Here is a 17,094-nt window from a genome sequence, read left to right on the forward strand (position 1 = left end):
GGATTGTTCACCTAAAGGACACTTTGTTTTAGTTCTTCTCACATCCCAGTTAGCTGTTCTCCTTGACTATACAGTTTATCACCCCGTCCTCAGCCTCTTCTGAGGTGGGATGTTTGCTTTGTTCAGTCTCTCAGCGCTCCTCAAGGATATAGCTGTAAAACAAGTGCTTCCCTATCTCTCAGTTCCCATCTCTGGCCATCAAATTCTGTTTTGCCAAGCTCACATGGTTCATTGTTATGACTTAGTGAAAAATTCCTTTTTCTTCAGGATATCAAAATGAGTAAGAACGCAACACCAGGACCAGATGGGTTCAGTTTGAGGGATCTTATCGAGATCGATCCTCAGGGCACCCAGTTAATGGAACTCTTCAACTTATGTCTGGTGTCAGGGATGGGCGAGGGAGTGTCAGACTGCGTGAGTATCAGAATCGGCCTTGCCGGATGGACGTCCTGGGGGGAAAGGGAGTATTCCCTAGGTCCCACCTGGGCCAAAACGCCGCAGCTGGGCTGGGTTTGGCATGTGGATTGCGGGGGGGGGTGGGGTGGTGTGGGCGTGGGCTCGTCCCGCCACGCCGCCCCTGGGTCGGGTGGCCAAGAGGGGAGCGAAGGCCGCGCCGTTCCCGTGGCAACCGGGGTGGGGAAGGGGGGATGGCGCCACTTCCGGGAGAGGTGAGGGCGGGGCCAGACGGGCCGTTGTGCAGCGCCGCCCCCGCCTCGGAGGTCTGCGGCGGCCGCCCGTCCCTTCGGCAGCCCCGAGTGCGGGGGGGCCTGGCCCGGCATGGCCAGGTACGGGAGGGGAACATTGGTGGGTGCTGGGGGGTCCGGGGGGCGGCGGGGGACGGGCCCCACGGCGCGGGGGGCGGTGCACGCCGGTTTGGGGCGGGGAGGGGGCCCACAGTGATCGTGGGAGGCCCCACTGGTGGGGGGGGGTGGGTCCCACAGCCTCACATCGGTCAGTGCGGGGAGTGAAGCCCACAGCGGTCAGTGTGTGTGGGGTGTGGGGGGGTCCTGTGCCTGTCAGTGGCGGGGGGAGGCCTACGCTAGTCAGCGCGGGGGGCACCCACCAGTCAGTGTTGGGGGGTCCCACCCGGGTCAGTGTGTGTCTGGGGGTCCAACAGCAGTCTGTGCATGGAGGGAGGCACGCGGGTCAGTGTGTGTGGGACCCCCTCCCCACCAGCCAGTGCAGGGGGACACCCCCACTGATCAGTGGGGGTGGAGGTCCACGCTGGTCAGTGTGTGTGGGGGCCCCCACCAGTCGGGGGGGGGGGCCCACCCATGTCAGTGTGTGTCTGGAAGGGTCCCACCCGTGTCAGTGCGTGTTTCCCACTCAGGTCAGCAAGTGGGTGCAGTGTGGATCCCCCCACTCTGGCTGTGGGGTGAGTGTTTGTGTGTGTTGGGGGGGGTGTCAGTGTGTGTCCGTGGCATGGATCCGGCCCCCACGCCAGGCATGGGGTGAGTGGGTTTGGAGTCGGGGGGTGTGTGGTGTGGATTTGCCCCCCATGCTGCCTGCCCGCAGGGGTGCATGTCCCCTGCCGGTGCCGGGGTTTGGCCCAGCGTGAGCGTGACACACGGCCCCAGCGGCAGCTGCCTGCCCCTGCCTGCATGGACCCATGCCCCGACGTGCCCGTGCAGGTGTGCGGCCGCCGGACACCCTTGTCCACCGTGGGTGCGTGTGCTCCCGCTGGCACATGGGGTGCCAAACCCAGGGGTGCCAGCTGTGATGCCGGCCCCGGCACTGCTGTGGGTGGCCACTGGCCCGAGAGGGACCCGAATTCAGCCCCAGGGCCTGTGACGGGGCTGGGGCATCCCTTCACTCGGAATATTTGGGCATATTTAGGCGCTGTGTGCCTTCCCCTCCCAGCTGGGCGGGAGGCCTCTGCCCTCCACCCTTTCGTCCCCCTTCCCAACCCTTCAGAAGCAGATGGAGCGCATTCCTTGGGGTGTGGGCTGGTTTGACATTCCTCAGCACAAGTCTGTGCCCAAACTTGCAGAAAATAGTTGCTTTTTTTTTTTTTCCTCCCCATTTCTCCCCTTTTTTCCTCAGGAGCTTGGTATTCCTGACACACACCTGTGTGGCCAGGCCTGTGCTGGTGTCTGGGGAGGGTCCTGGAGGGGCTGTGGCCTTTGTACCACTGTCCGTGCGGCTGTTGTGGAGAGTGTGTGTGTGTATGTCTCCGATCCTGCACCTGCCGTCCTTGCCTCCCCAGCATGGGCTTGCGTGTGGGGGCTGCAGTACATAGCATGGGGGGGTGTGAGCTGGGAAGTGTTGAAGGAGGCTCAGTTTTGGGGGCTTGCGTGGGTTCAGTGTGAGCATGGGAACTGTGAGTAGCAGGTGTGTGCTCTGTGTGTGTGTGTTGGGGGGAGACAGTGCGCTCCTTGGCTCCAGGGGGGGTTGCGGTGTTCACTAGTGTGTGCTGGGGAGGTGTGTGTTTGTCCCTGGCCATGGGTCACGTGTGTCTGGGGGGCACCCATTGCAGAGCCCTCACTGCTGCCTGACCTGCCTGCAGGCCACTGCTGCTGCCTGCAGACGGACAGATGGCAGCCGCCCCAGCCCCAACCAGTGCCCTGGCCCGTGGTGGACTGCCGGTGGCAGCCGTGCCAAGGGCTGGCTGAGGACAGGGCCTCTCCAGGCCATTGGCGTTCCCGGCCTCTCTCCGATTTGGATCCTCCTTCACTCTGGGCGCGGCTGCCTTTTGCCTCGCCGCCGTCATGAATGGGCTGTCGATCAGCCAACTCTGCTGCCTCTTCTGCTGCCCTCCCTGCCCCAGCCGCATCGCTGCCAAACTGGCCTTCCTGCCCCCGGAGCCCACCTACGCCATGGTCCCCGAGCCGGAGCCTGTGGGCAGCACCAGCACTGGCTCCCTGCGCGGCAGCGCTGTGGGGCGGTGGAAGCTCCACCTGAAGGACCGGGCGGATTTCCAGTATTCCCAGCGGGAGCTGGACAACATTGAGGTGTTCTTCACCAAGAGCAGCCGAGGGAACCGTGTCGGCTGCATGTACGTCCGCTGTGTGCCAGGTGCCAGGTGAGTCACCCATGGACATGCTGGCCCATCACCGCAGATGGTGCTTTGACCCTGGCCCGCTCAACATCGGGCTGGTGTGGTGCTGGTGGGCACAGTGCCATCCTGCCCCCTCCTCTCCTTCAGCCGAATGCCACCTCCTTGACCCAGCCTGAGCCGGCGCCTTGCTGAAGGAGCTGGCCCCGCCACGGGGGTTTGGAGGCATCTGGTGGGGCGGGTGAGCTCGGCTCCCAGGACCGGTCTGGCTTGTGGCTGCAGCTGGGAATGGGGTTAAACATGGAGTGGAGGCAAAGCTGGAGGCCGTAGGGGTGTAGGGATTCCCTAGGCTGTGCGGCACATCTCCCCTGATGTCACGCCAGTGATGTAATGCTCCAGTAGTGAGCAAGCATCTGTGCGAGGCTCTCGGTGAGCGCCAGCAGGGTCTGTGCCGGCTGTTCGCCCGCTGTCCCCAGCCCCATGGTGACCACATGGATGCATGAGAGGCTGTGCCAGCCAGGAGATGCCTGCAGTGAGCCGGCTCTGCATGTTTAGTCTTTCACTGGTGCATTTGATTCCTCAAAAAGAGGGATAGGAGCAGGAGCCAGGAGGGGTTTAGGCACAACCTGCTACTGGTCACTCCCACAGGTCCGTAAAGTGGGAAGCTGGAGAGGGGCAGCCCGGGGTGCAGGATGGAGAGCCGGTGGATGAGGGGATGGTGTGGGGACAGGAGGGGACTCAGCAGCTGCTCCCTGAGCTGGTGGCACGGCGCGGGGATTCAGGTGTGGAGGGAGGTCAGGTCCCAAAGCCTGCAGCACCCTGGCTGACCCCACGCACTGGTATTGCCCCGGGAGCAATGTGCCCTCCGAGGAACGGTGTCTGCAGAGACCTCTGTACAGGGGGCCACAGCCTGGATCTGCCCTCGGCCCACCAAGGGCTTTGAACCAACTGGGTGAGTTTGGGGTGAGGGGAATGGCTCTCGTGGCGGGGTTGGAAAGCTGTGTTACAGGAGGCCTCTGCAGGCTGTCTGGTGGGGACGTCCGCTCTGTCCCTGCATGCAGGTCCCCGGAGAGAGGAAACTGGTGGTGGGATTGCTCTGCCTGCATGTCCGCCTGCCCGCACCCTGCCATGGCAAGGCTTGGTGCTGGTCCCGCTTCCAGCCAGCCTGCTGGATCAGTACAGGCTGTGGGGCTGGAGGGAAGAGCCCGGGCTGGGGGGTTCCCACCCTCCCAAACCCCCTGGTGCATTGGGTCTCCATCTCCTCCCCGCAGCTTGTTATGCCACCATCTTCCTGCTGGGGCTCTCTAGGGCACCCGGGCTGTGACATGGAGGCTCAAGCTGGCCACAGACCCCTTGGACCAACTGTGGGGGCTCAGCAGGGAGCAGGTCCTGCTCCCTCCCTCTGGCAGAAGGGAGCCAAGCTTCTATCAATGCATTATTAGTGTTGATTTTTATGATGAACATTGTTTTTTCCCTTATGGTGGAAATTTCTTGTGCCTTGTCACTCCCACAATTCACTTCTCTCCAAGCGTCTGGTGTCTTGCCAGACTCAGGGGAGGAAAAAAAACAAACACTGACAGAATTCTTATTTAAAATCCCCACTGGGCAAACGGCCCCAAATCCTGAGCTTTTTACTAAGAAATACACTCAAAAACTTGAACAGAATCATCCTGCTTTTGGGCTGCCCATTTCTGCTGGGAGCGAGCCCCTGACCCTGGGCAGCAAGGAGGGTCTGGGTATTTCTGGGGTGGACCGGAGGTGTCGCGAGGACCTTCCTTGGTGGCTGGAGGGGTGTTGGCCCTTCGTGTCCTGGGGTTTGGGCTTTCGGCCTCCGAAGCAGACGTCCTGGCTGGTGCTGCCCAGGCATGTCTGTCCCCGAGCTGCTGGCAGGGCCGGGCAGCGCAGCGGCACCACAGCGGAGTTCCTGGTTAACCTGCTGTGCCTGTCTCTCCCCGGTGATGCAGGTACACGGTGCTCTTCTCGCACGGCAACGCTGTGGACCTGGGGCAGATGAGCAGCTTCTACGTTGGGCTGGGCACCCGCATTAACTGCAACATCTTCTCCTACGACTACTCGGGTTACGGCGTGAGCACGGGCAAGCCCTCGGAGAGGAACCTCTACTCCGACATCGATGCTGCGTGGCAGGCGCTGCGGACGCGGTGAGTGGGGAGCTAGGCAGGGGGAAGGGAGGATGTCCAGGAAAACCCTGCAGGCCAGCAGTCTGGAAAACAGGAAATCTCCCAGAGAGGGAACCCGGGCCAGTCATAATGGGAAGGGGTGGCTAGAAAGCAGCTGCAGGGGGAGCAGGCCAGGGGACCTGGAGGGGCAGGGATGTTGTGGGGATAGGACCTCGCTCAGGGGCGCTGGCACCAGTTGTGCTCCCCACCTTGCTGCTCCCAGCCTCTCTCCTGGCTGTGCTCAGCCCCTGTTCCCCAGCTGGGCTCAAGGTACAACCCTGTGACGGGCTCTGCCTCCTCTGCCCCGCTTGCAGCCAGGCCTGGCTCACAGCGCGCCCCAGGAACTGGGGGCTGCCCCATGTGGCTGCGATCCAGGGTCTGTGAATGCTTCGCCTTGCTCCTGGCGAGGGTGAGCCTTGACACCCCCCACGGCTCATCGGGCAGCTCAGCCCTGGCTGCTCCTGGGTGTTCCGTGGATAGAGCCCATTCCACACCATCCCAGGAAGCCTTGTGGGGTGCTGTGGCCAGTGCAGTGACCCCCTGAGCTGCAGCTTCCTGCGATGTGACTCTGCTGGCTGGTGCTTGGATGCTGACCTGCCCTCTCCTCTCCCAGGTATGGCATCAGCCCGGAGAACATTATTTTATATGGACAAAGCATTGGCACAGTGCCCACGGTTGATCTGGCCTCCCGCTACGAGTGCGCTGCCATTGTGCTCCATTCCCCGCTCACCTCTGGCATGAGAGTTGCCTTCCCTGAGACCAAGAAGACCTACTGGTTTGATGCCTTCCCCAAGTGAGTGGCCTGAGGAGATGGGACGGGGGACAGGGCTCAGCTCTGGGGGGGCAGCGCCCAGACTGGCTCTGGCCTGGATGCCAGCCCTGGCCACAAAGAGGGCTTGTGGTGAGAACTGTGGGCCTGTTTCCCACGATAGGCTAAACCATGCCCATCGTGATCCTCCTGCCTTGCTTGCAGACCCTGGCAGGGGATTCTAACCCTCCCTGGGGTCACCGTGCCCCCTCCTGAGGGCCATGCCATGTGTGTACCCCATGTCCTCCAGTGGAATTGCCTCCCAGCTGTCCTGTCCCAGTGTCTTTGCCTATCAGCTTTGGGGCTGTCCCACCAGCCCCTTGTCAGGTACCACATGCCCCGAGGGTCCCTGGGACCCCTCTCTCCCCCAGCGTGACTTCCTTGGGCTGTTTCCCTCCTCTGCAGAGGGCAGGGGTGGGGGCATAGAAAGGCAGCGCTGAAGTGGGAGAAGCTCCTGCTTTGCCTCTCCCTTGCAGCCAGGCCAGTGGGGCCTGAGGGACGGTCCCTGAGCCAGAAGCTGTGGCTGGGAGCCACCAGCCCACGCTCTGCATCCTGATGGCCTCACGTGGCCTTTGGGGCCAGGCTGAGAACAGACATGCTTCTGCTCCTCAGAGCCTGGTACGGCTGATCCTGGTGCAGGGAGGACCTGGGCTCACGCCGTCCTGCAGTGGTTTCTGTCAGCCCTGCCTGGGGCCTGTGGGGCTGTTGTTGCCACTGTCTGGTCCTCATTTGTTGCTCCGGGGTCCAGGAGCTCATCCTTGGCAGGAGCTCTGTGTCCCTGTGCTCTGCTGTGATCAAAGAGCATTTCCCGTCCCTCTCCCCAAGGGGATGTGTTTTGCGGGGCAGGAGGAATGGGAGTGCCTTGATCCCTGTACTTAGCCCCCTCTCATCTCTTCCCCACCCACCTTCTTGGCAGCATTGAGAAGATCGCCAAAATCACCTCTCCAGTCCTCATCATCCATGGCACAGAGGACGAAGTCATCGACTTCTCCCACGGCCTGGCACTCTTTGAACGCTGCCCCAAGGCTGTGGAGCCGCTGTGGGTGGATGGGGCTGGGCACAATGACATTGAACTCTACAGTCAGTACCTCGAGCGCCTTCGGAAATTCATCTCCCAGGAGCTGACCAGCCAACACAACTAGCTGCGGGGCGGGGGGACGGGCAGGGGGTTTCTGCCCATTTCTCCAGTTCTCCCAGTGTCCCTCCCCAGTCCCTGCTGCTGGAGGTGCAATGAGTTTGTACAGCCTCAGCTCTGGGCTCAAGAGAGGGCAGGAGGCCCTGGAGCAGACGGTGCGTTTCCTCTTGGACGTGAGCACAACTGTCTTCCCCTCCTGGTGTCAGCCCCAGCACTGCTGGCACCACCAGCTGGGCTAGCAAGAGATGGCAGCTCCCTCCTTCCCCCTTCTCCAGAAAGATGAGAGCCCACCCTCTTGATGGCGTATCCTTGGCTTCGGACATGTCCTCATCCCCTCTCCTAAAACAGTGAACTCCTGAGCTCCTCCTGGCTTCTCTGCTGCTCTGACTATAGCAATAAGGCGAGTTGGAGAGGGGCTGGGGGCCCGGCCCACTCCCTGGTGCTGCTGCGAGGTGGGACAGAGGAAGTAGCAGTTCCTGCTCTTGATGGAACGTTCCTGGGATCAGTGCTGGTGGTGGCGGGGTGCCTGGTGCCGCCCCGCAGCCAGGGCAGAGCTACGTCCCCACGGGTAGTTTAGGGACACGTGGAGGAGGTGCCTGCCCTGCACCCCCTCCACTCTGCCTTCTCAGAGCACTCCCTGTCTTCAGGTCACCCCTGGAAAACCTCCTCCATACCACTCGCTCATGGTACGCTCGGCAAATGGGGTGAGGAAACCAGGTACTGAATAAAGAGCAAAGGTTTAACGTTTTACCTGTATGCACCCTTTCCCTGGGTACGCCTGGGGCTGCCTCCCTGTGACCCGGCCTGGGGGGGGCCAGGCCCAGCCCCTGTGGGGTCCGGCCCTTCGGCTTTCCCTGCTGGCTGCTGCCAAATGGCACTTGGCTAGATCACCAGTGCTTGTCACCCTCTGCTGGGGATGGGGCAGCCCCAAGGGAAGGAGCCATTGGCCCCACAGGATGGGGCTGCAAAGGTCTGTCTCTTTGAATTGGGCCGTGGGGACAACAGGGGCATGTCCCCCCCACCAGTCCCTGGCCTGTTTCATTAGGGGGTCCCATGGGATTGTGGGGGCAGAGGTGGAGGATGGCCTCAGCCTCCTGGGAGCCATGGCATGGGGGCCTGGGATGTGCTGCAGGGGAAGGGGGACATCCCCCCAGCCTGCTAGCATGGTGAGGGGTGCAGCATTGTCCTGATGGTGGCCCTCAGGGAGCAAATATTTTTTCTTATCTGCTCTATGGCCCTGGCTGCACGGGGAGCTCTGTGAGTCCGGGTGAGTACTGGCCATGGAGCCAGGCACTGGGGGCGTCCCGCTGTGCCCTCCCACCAGAAGACAGGGTGTTTTGCCCCATGAAAAAGCAGAGTGCTCAGGTTTGTGCTTTTTGGGTCGGTGCCTGTTCTGAAATCGCCCCAGGAACTGCAGCTCAAAGCGTCTGTGGGTTGGGGCGAGGGATGCCCCGGGGGCAGGAAAACACAAACAGCAAAGCACCTCTGCTCCTTCCTGTGCCCACAGGGTCCCTCATGGGGCTCCCAGGCACCGGCTCCCTTGTCCCTGTCACCCTCATGTCCCCTCTTCCCCTGTGTGAGGCTGCGGGGCCTGGCAGGCTCATGTGAGGAGCGATAATCTCCTTAGGCAGCTCTTAGAGGGGCTCGGGGGCCTTGTGGTGGGGCCTCGCTGCAGCCCCACGCTTGGAGTGCTGAAATGCACCTATTGTTTGGGGCCGGGGGCCGAGGAGGGGGACGCAGGACCCCTTGCTCCCAACACATCCTTCACCTCCCCTTGGGACCAAGGCAGGGTGCTCCGGTGGAGGAGGGGGAACCCTTCCTTGGTGCTGGGGCTCTGCAGGACTTAGAAGAGGATTGGGATGTTGGGGCTCTTGGGTGGTCTTCCCCCCTTTTCCAGGGGGATTTTGGGGTCCAGGAGCTGGGATGTCTGAGCATCCCCCCAGCCCTCCCCTCCCTTCCCCAGCTCACCGCACACACCTGCCGGGCGATTTTAGAGCCTTGAGTTCATACATATGCTGGAAGCCGAAGCCAAAGCCACTGCGGTCGCCCAGCCTGTCTTCCCCCGGCCCTGATTAGCAGGGCTGGAGCAGCCCATGGTGCCCTAATCCTGACATAGAGACATTTTGTTTGCACCAAGGGTATTTTTATCCTCTTACTACTGCCTGTTTTCTGTTGAGCTGTGGATGCTTTAGAGCGGCTCTGCATCACCGGCAGGATGTCTCAGAGCCAGTGGTTGGGTTCGGGGGGTATTTGGGATGGCTTGAGTTTGTATTTACTGTGTCTCAGTTTAAAAAAAAAAAAAAGAAAAAAGGCAAAAGGACAGAAAAGTTCATCCTGATCCCCAAAATTTAGACCCAGCTTGGGTTTATGGGATCCTGGTGAGCCTGACATTGCTGGCTGCCACCTCCATGATGGGGAGCCATGGCTGTGATCTGCCGTTGTTAGGGGTCAGGGCTTTTTATGTCTGGATCCTTCACTGCTCCTGGCCTGAGAGGGTCAGGCTCTATCCTCGCCCAGGCACAAGCAGCTGGAGCAAGGAGGGAGGGAGAGGCTCTAATTCATACACAAGCTGCAGGGTCCCCACAAGGCATGAGCCAGACCTGCCTGAGGTGCCCTGGGTGCAGCATCCCCCACCAGCAGGGCCAAGCAGGGCCACAAGCCACTGGGACGCACTTGTGTCCCCACAGCTGCTTTGGAGCACCAGGAGGTGCTGGGGAAGGGAAGGGACTGGGTTGTGGCTGGACTGGGTTCGGTGCCTGGAGGGGGGGGTTTCTGCTGAAATCATAGCCTCAGCGGGGCGTGGGAGAGGGGAAAGGCCCCACAAAGCCCCTCTGCAGCCACAGCAGAGAGGGGACAGGGCAGGCGTCTCCACCCCCCCGGGTCGTTCTGAAGTCCCCAGCCAGAAGAGCTGGGGCACAGGCGGCTCCTGCCCCCATCACTGCAGTCGCAGGCACCTGGCTGGTCTGGGGGGTGTTTGCATGGGTCTGTGTGTGTCTGCGTGTGCCCACGTGTCATGGCTGTGAACGGGGATGACATACTGCATGTCTCAGGGATCTCGCAGGGGAAAGGACGGGACACCCGCTGCAATGGGCCCTCGGCAGAGGCGCAATGCTGGTGTGGACAGGGCTGCGGCAGAGGCAGGCATGGGGGATGTTGGGCTCATCCGGTGACCGGCCAAGAGGGGTTTAAGTCCCTTTTGGGGCATAAATGAGGCTTTTGATGGCCGGGGCCTGCATGCCACAGTCATGAGACCCCATTCACAGGCCAAGCTCAGTCATGGGATCCAGGAAACTGAATTAAAGCATCTTAAGGAGCTTTTTTCCGAGCTCTGCTCTGGTTTTTCACATGCTTGTCATATGAACAAAGATGGTATAAAAGGGCAGAGGGGAAGGATCGCATCCGTGCTCAGGCTGGGGAGAGGGGAGGGTGCCAGAGGAGGGATGTCAGCGTGAGGGGCTCTGCACGGCACTGGATAAGGTGGAGTGAAGGGGATGGATGAGGAGCGGAGAGGCCGTGCTGGCAGCAGCCCCTGGCCCTGCCCTGCCAGGTGAGTGAGGCAGCGACCTGGGGCTGGCGGGGGGCAGCTGGGGACAGGGACAGCGGCAGGTCTGGGGGAGCAGAGCCCGCCTGCCCCTGCTCCCCAGGCGGCACAGACGCTGTGAGCACCCTGGTGTGCCCGAGGCTGCACCCAGGCGCCGGCTGGTACTTCCCTGGTGAGAGATGGCGAGTGTGGCATCACATCACGGGCAGAGGGAGTGTGGGTTGCAGCAGGGGCACCCACACCCTGCGCTGCCGGCTGGGGGGGACAGGGGTCCCCGGGGTCCCCCTGTGCCAGGCTGGGTCCTGGACTCTGTGAGTGGGGCCGTGGGACAGGCCCACCCAGCTCTGCGCTGTGCACATACATGTGCATGCACACACATACATGTGCACGCACCCACACACGTGTGTACATGCACACACACGTGTGAGTGCAGACACCTGCACACAGACACCCGAGCACCCAGTGACCTGCACACACCCACCCAGCCTCGCACACGCATTCACACCCACACGTGTGTATACGCACAGCCGTGCACGCACACCCTGCCACAGCTGGGCACGCACACACACACGTGTGGATGTGCACGCATGCCTGCGCTGCCTTTTTGGTGCCGCACTCCTCACCCCCTTGGCCCTGCGCACACAAACCTACACGTTCGCCTACAAACCCCCCTGCAAAAGGCAGCACTGCCCAAGCACGCAGCCCTGCTCGCATCTGCCAAGTCCCAAACTGTCCCTGGGGAGGGGGAGAAGCAGCGCCAGGGCCTGCGGGTCGTACCGGGGAGATAATGGAATCGTTAAGCTTGGAAAAGACCTCTAAGATCATCAAGATCCATGGGCTGGTTTTCACCCCCTTCAGATGTGGCGCAGGCTGGGGACCCCCCAGCTCCCTCGGACTCGCGTCTCTCCTCTGTCCACAGGAGCCCTTGGCAGCAGGAGGAGTGCGGGGCCTTGGCCCCCTGCCCCCTGTGAGCTTCCCTTTGTCATCCTATGCCTGAGTGATGCCTGGAGGCTGGGACGGTGAAGGGAGGCCCACGGGCTGCCACAGCCCTGCTGCCACACCAACGCCTGGACAGCACGTGTGGGACTGCGCACCCAGGACCCAAGTCCTGGGGGGACTGGGAACACCTTCGGGGGGCTGGGAGCACCCTGGGGGGGCTGGAGCATCCCCTCGGGGGGCCAGGAGCACCCTGGGGGGTCGGGAGCACCCTTTTGGGACTGGAGCATCCTCCCTGGGCTGGCTGATACCTGGTAGGCTGGGGCTGGGCAGTGTGGGACGCAGCGGCCTGGCCAGCGCCCCAGGATGTGGATGGGGTTATGGGGTGTCTCAGAGCACCCTGGGCTGTGGCAGGGCTGTGGGGTGAGCGGGACAGTGCCGCAGAGCCAGGGAGGGGCTCCCATGGGGGATGTGGACTGTGGCGGGATATGTGTGGGGTGGTACCAGGATGGGGTACAGGGACAGGTATCACCCCATGCACTGAACAGTCCATCCCTGCAAGGAGATGACTCCACGCAAGGACATTTTAGCAGCTCTGGGGAAGCCCCTCTTCTCCCACTGCCCTGTTTCTTTCTCCAACTTCACAAATTCCTGGCTGGTGCCTTGTGCCGGAGCCCTGCTGGGAAACTTCCCATGTGGATGCAGAAAAAATCTGTAACCCTCACCATGCAGAGCAGAAACTTGCCCCAGGAGAAGCTTTTATACAGTGATGCAAAATAACAAGCAGGGAGCAGAGGTCTGCAAGGCAGGAGGCTCCTACCACATGAGCATCTCTGGCTGGTTTCCTTTATTTTGGCTCTTTTCCCCAAAAAAACTCAACCCAATTCACCTGGCTGTGGGCTTATCATGGGGTGGGGATCGGAGGCAGAGCCCCATGCCCCACAGGAGATGCTTTGCTGGGGGGTGAGGTTGTGGGGACACCCCCTTCCCCTGGTCACCTCCGAGCCCCAGCGGCCCCAGCGGTGGATCCAGCCTCCTGCCCTGGGGAGCAAACTGGGAGCATCCCCTGTGGCAGGTCCAGAGCCACGTTGCTGGGTCACATCCTCTGTTCGGTCCCTGCTGTGTCGGGGAAGCCCAGCACAGTGTGCGGTCTCCCTGGCACAGGGAGCGGGTCCCCACTGTCACCCAGCAGCAATCACGGGCCGTGGTGGGGATGAATTTGGCCCAAATGTGGTGGCATCCCTCTGCCTGCCTCTCCCCAGGGAGGAGAGAGGTAAAACCACAGAGGGCTATGCGCCAGCACAGCCCTCACTCTCGAGGGCATCCCGAGGTCCCTCTGCACTGCACCTTATCCCAAGGTGCGCTGACAACCTTGCCGCGTGCCCGAAACCTGTCCTGAGGTTGTTTTCCTCCTTAACTTAAATTGGGACATTTGACTGTTGGGTGCGAGCCGTGCCAGGAGGCAGAGCAAGCATCAGCCAGGTGTCCCGGGGACAGGCAGCTGGGGAAATCCCCTCATTTCTCTGCAGAGGGGTCAGAAGCTTTTTTTGGGGGGATGAGGTCCATCTTGGGGATCCATTAGTTGATCTGGGAGGCTGTGGTGGGAGGTTCAGGTCCTTGGCAGGGTTGGATCCACCAGGACAGGTGAATTTGGGGGTCCATGTTCTCAGAGAGGGGCTGCCTCAGTGTGTGCCAGGACCCTTGGGACCTCTCCCAGTGCTGCTAACTTGGGCATCCCAGTTAACCGAGCTGTTAACCTGCTAACTGAGAGCTAACCCTTTCCATGTGGGGAACCAGAAGCATAGCCAAGGCCAGCCTGAATCGATCCTGGGCAGTTTTTCCATGTGGGGTCCTCCATGTCTAGACAGACATGAATGGTTTCTTTTATATTATTTTGCCAGCTTGTGCAGGGATGAATGTCACGGACTCCTGACAGATGTTCTGCAGAAGACCTTTATTGTCAGCTTTTCACTGCTTATATATCTTTTCGACACATTCCTCACGCGATCACGCGCACAATCAATTTGTTATTCGTCAGCTAGCTCTAAGCACGCGCCTTATGCTACATTCTAATAGGCTGTTCTATTTGCGCTACCTCATTTGTTTTTGCTTACTTAAATCTTCCTTGGCATTCCCACGTTCCTGTCTCTGTTTTTTACTGCTGCATTGCTTCAGTCCAAGGACGTGTCAAACAGTGCTGAGATACTTGCAAATTCATCCCCCACAAGCTTGTGAGTTGGGGGAGAATTATAAGGAAGGGAAATAACACTATTCAGCGTATCTGCACGCATGTCTATGGAGTCCTCTCTATTACAGCTGAAGTTATATAAAATAGATTTATCTATATCATAAAAATAAAAAATGCTTTCCTTTTTTGGGGGGAAAAACCAACTTGCTTTTCTAGCACTGGTGGGAAGCGGGGAGCTGGCTGGCAGGAGCATGGGTGGGGATATTCAGTGTGAGCCCTCCCTGCGTACCTTTTAAAGCACCTTGCATTGGTGGCATGTTTCTGCTGGAGGGAAAGCTGTTCACCTCCTGGTGTTTCCTGCTTTTTTAAAGCTTTGTATCAATTATTCAGGTTTCCCGGGGCCGGCAGCTGCTCAGCCCCCAAGCCTCGGCAGCGCCAGGGCATCAGTCTCCTGCTCGTCCCCCTTCGCATTGGCCGGGCATGGGGGTGGGCTCCTCTCCCAACAGTCTCAGCTCCTGGACTTGCTCTGCAGGGACACCATGGGGGAGCAATGGGAGGGGAAGAGGCAGGATCATGGCACTGTTGTGGCATTGTATTTGACAATAAAGTGATTTTGGTTTTTTTGAAGACTATTTGTGATCTTTCCCTTGTCCTTCCTTGGGGCCAAGATGACTCCTCCTTGTGCACCTTTCTCTGCATCATCTAGCTGGCTCCCTGCACTGCCTCAGCGCTTTCCACCTTCTCTCACATCTCTCCTTTCACGAGATGAGGCTTTCCTGGATCATCCCTCCTCTCTGGGCTGGGGCATCTGGCTACCCTTAATGGGATTTCTCATCGAAGGCCTTGGTCGCCTGCTGTCATCCCAAAACAGCCTCACTTGCTGAAGGTGGAGACTCCCTCATCCAAAAACTCAAGGTAGGGGCAACACCGGGTGATTCCCAGAGGAGCTGCGGATGCTTCTCGCCTGCTTGAGCTCCCCCAGGGCCAGTCCCGAGTCCCTACTCTGGCACCGACTTGGCAGACAAATGGCTGTTACCATGTGCCTCAGGTTCCCTACTGGTTAACACGGGTGTGACGACTGCCTGGGGAAAGGAGGGAAAGGAGAACACAGAATCACAGAATCATTAAGGTTGGAAAAGACCTCTAGGATCATCAAGTCCAACCATCAACCCAACACCCCCATGTCTCCTAAACCATGTCCCAAAGTGCCACGTCTACACGCTTTCTGAACACCCCCCACCTCTCTGGGCAGCCTCTTCCAATGCCTGACCACTCTTGCAGTAAAGACATTTTCCCTAATATCCAACCTAAACCTCCCCTGACGCAGCTTGAGGCCGTTTCCTCTCGTCCTGTCACTGGTGACTTGGGAGCAGAGACCAGCCCCCCCCTCACTCCAGCCCCTCTCAGGCAGCTGCAGAGAGCGAGAAGGGCTCCCCTCAGCCCCCTCTTCTCCAGGCTAACCCCCCCAGCTCCCTCAGCCGCCCCCCAGCACACTTGTGCTCCAGACCCTGCCCCAGCTCTGTTGCCCTTCTCTGGACACGCTCCAGCCCCTCAAGGTCCTTCTTGTCCCGAGGGTCCCAAAACTGAACCCAGGATTTAATGTGCAGCCTCACCAGTGCCTAGTACAGGGGCACCATCCCTGCCCTGCTCCTGCTGGCCATGCTATTGCTGATACAAGCTGGGTCTTCATGGTGGGGGGCAGCACGGGGTGAGTTTGCTCCTCTGCATGGCCTCAGGTGAGCTATTTCTGCCTCAGATCCCTCTGCCAAAACCTGGCTGGCGTTCTGCTGCTTTCCAGAAGGCTGGGGCTGTGCTGGGGTCAGTGGGCCACAGCACATGGAGCCATGGAGCCTGGGGCCGTCCCTCCGGCCACAGCAGGAGCGATGTGGCAGTGCTGGGGTGCAGCAGAGGTGTCCCAGCCCAGTGTGGGGCAGCCGCAGCACCAGGGCCTATGCCCTCCTTCCCCAGCCTCTCTCCGTGGCTCTGCGGGGTTCTGGGGGGAGCTGGTCCAGCAGCGTACCCAAAACAGCTGAACTTGGAGATGGTCTCCACGGCATCTCCTACACACCGATCACACGCCAGTTGTGGCTCCGGGAAGGTGATGGGCGACTGACCTCCCCGCCCGGGGTTTGCCCCCTGCGGCCGTGGGGGCCCAGGACGGCCCCAGGCTCCTTTCCGAGGGGCAAGACCCGAGCTCACAGGCGGGTGAGGCCGGGGAAGCACTGAGGGGAGCGGAGGAGAGGGGCGGTGGCCGCCGGGCCAGGCTCGACTCAGCACGTGCGCCTCCCTCCGGCCGCCATTTCCCTGAGGCTCCCGCCGCTCCCCCCTCAGCCCCGGCCCGCCCCGCCCCTCGCTGCGCTCAGGCGCGCCGCGGGCAGCCCTGTGCGGGCAGCGGCGTCGCGGGGGCCTCGCTGCCAGAGCCTGGTGGTTTCAAGATGGCGGTGGGGCTGGTGCAGGTGGTGTGAGGTGGGAGTGCGTTGTCGCTGCCGCCCGTGCCTCCGCTTCCCCTCCCCGGTTCTGCTCCCCGCCCCGCGGCCGGTGGGATGCTGAGGTCCACCGGCTACTTCCGCGGTATCGACTGCCCCTTCCTCAGCGCCGGGAGGTCGGGGCCGGGTGGGGGCTTGCCCTGTCGCCGGCCCTACTGCCACTTTCGGCATCCCCCGGTGGCGGCGGCGGCGCGGTGCGGAGCCTTCGGCGGCCCCGGCGCGGGGGTCGCCATCGGCCACGGCGCAGGTACGGCCTCGGTCCGGCCCGGCGGGTCGCGGTACCTCCCTCCCCTTTCCCGGTCTCTCTCCCGCCCCGGGGTGTGGCTGTTCCCGGCCCTGCACCCCAGCAACAGCATGGCCTCCCCCGGCAAGGACAGGCCCCTGCCCTTCCTCCTCCTCACGCCCGCCCGCCCGCAATTCAGGGCCTGAATCTGCCTCTGGCTCCTCTAAATCCCACGTGCTCCCGGGGCTCGGGTGTTCTTCACTCTCGAGTGGGGTGTCCCTACGGGGACCTGTCAGCACCGGCCAGGCGGGTCCCCATCGCTCCTGAGCTCTTGTATCTGCTTGTGCTCAGCCCTGCCGGCTCTCTGGGCCCGTGGCTGTCACTTCTTGTTGCCTCTGAAGGAGGGTCTGAAAGGCTTGTTCTCCCCCACTGGGTGAGAGGGAGGTGGGTGTCGTCGTCTCCTCCTCCCCGTCGGTCGGATCCCACGGTTGCTGTCTGACGGTGGGGTGGTGGGGAGCAGCTTCTCAAAATGTCTGATTGCCGGAGGACAGCCTGTCTCTGGTCACCAGGGTGGAGGCTGCAGAAGGGCAGCTCTGTTGTGATCC

The 17,094-nt window shown here is 61.3% G+C and overlaps 2 protein-coding genes across 2 annotated transcripts in view; both read left to right on the top strand.

Moving 5' to 3' along the window:
- The first annotated feature begins 670 nt into the window (after positions 1 to 670).
- ABHD17A (abhydrolase domain containing 17A, depalmitoylase) lies at positions 671 to 7,863 on the top strand. Its single transcript, XM_064469813.1, has 5 exons — positions 671 to 785; positions 2,507 to 3,022; positions 4,960 to 5,154; positions 5,786 to 5,965; positions 6,897 to 7,863. Exons 2-5 carry the CDS (start codon positions 2,709 to 2,711, stop codon positions 7,120 to 7,122), a joined length of 915 nt encoding a protein of 304 aa, XP_064325883.1. The 5' UTR covers positions 671 to 785; positions 2,507 to 2,708; the 3' UTR covers positions 7,123 to 7,863.
- An 8,333-nt stretch (positions 7,864 to 16,196) lies between these two features.
- REXO1 (RNA exonuclease 1 homolog) overlaps positions 16,197 to 17,094 on the top strand; it is a 41,484-nt gene continuing 40,586 nt past the window's right edge. The window contains exon 1 of the mRNA XM_064469837.1: positions 16,197 to 16,513. Within this exon, the coding sequence (XP_064325907.1) occupies positions 16,324 to 16,513 (190 nt within the window). The 5' untranslated portion in view covers positions 16,197 to 16,323. The remainder of the gene's footprint in view (positions 16,514 to 17,094) is intronic.

Source organism: Phalacrocorax carbo, chromosome 19 (genome assembly GCF_963921805.1).
Source record: "Phalacrocorax carbo chromosome 19, bPhaCar2.1, whole genome shotgun sequence".
Classification (NCBI taxonomy): domain Eukaryota; kingdom Metazoa; phylum Chordata; class Aves; order Suliformes; family Phalacrocoracidae; genus Phalacrocorax; species Phalacrocorax carbo.

Bases quoted from the DNA above. Each gene is read 5' to 3' on its own strand.
- ABHD17A (XM_064469813.1), top strand. From the start codon at position 2,709: ATGAATGGGCTGTCGATCAGCCAACTCTGCTGCCTCTTCTGCTGCCCT. The intron at 3,023-4,959 runs GTGAGTCACCCA...CCGGTGATGCAG, and splicing joins CGCTGTGTGCCAGGTGCCAG to GTACACGGTGCTCTTCTCGC. The intron at 5,966-6,896 runs GTGAGTGGCCTG...CCTTCTTGGCAG, and splicing joins TGGTTTGATGCCTTCCCCAA to CATTGAGAAGATCGCCAAAA.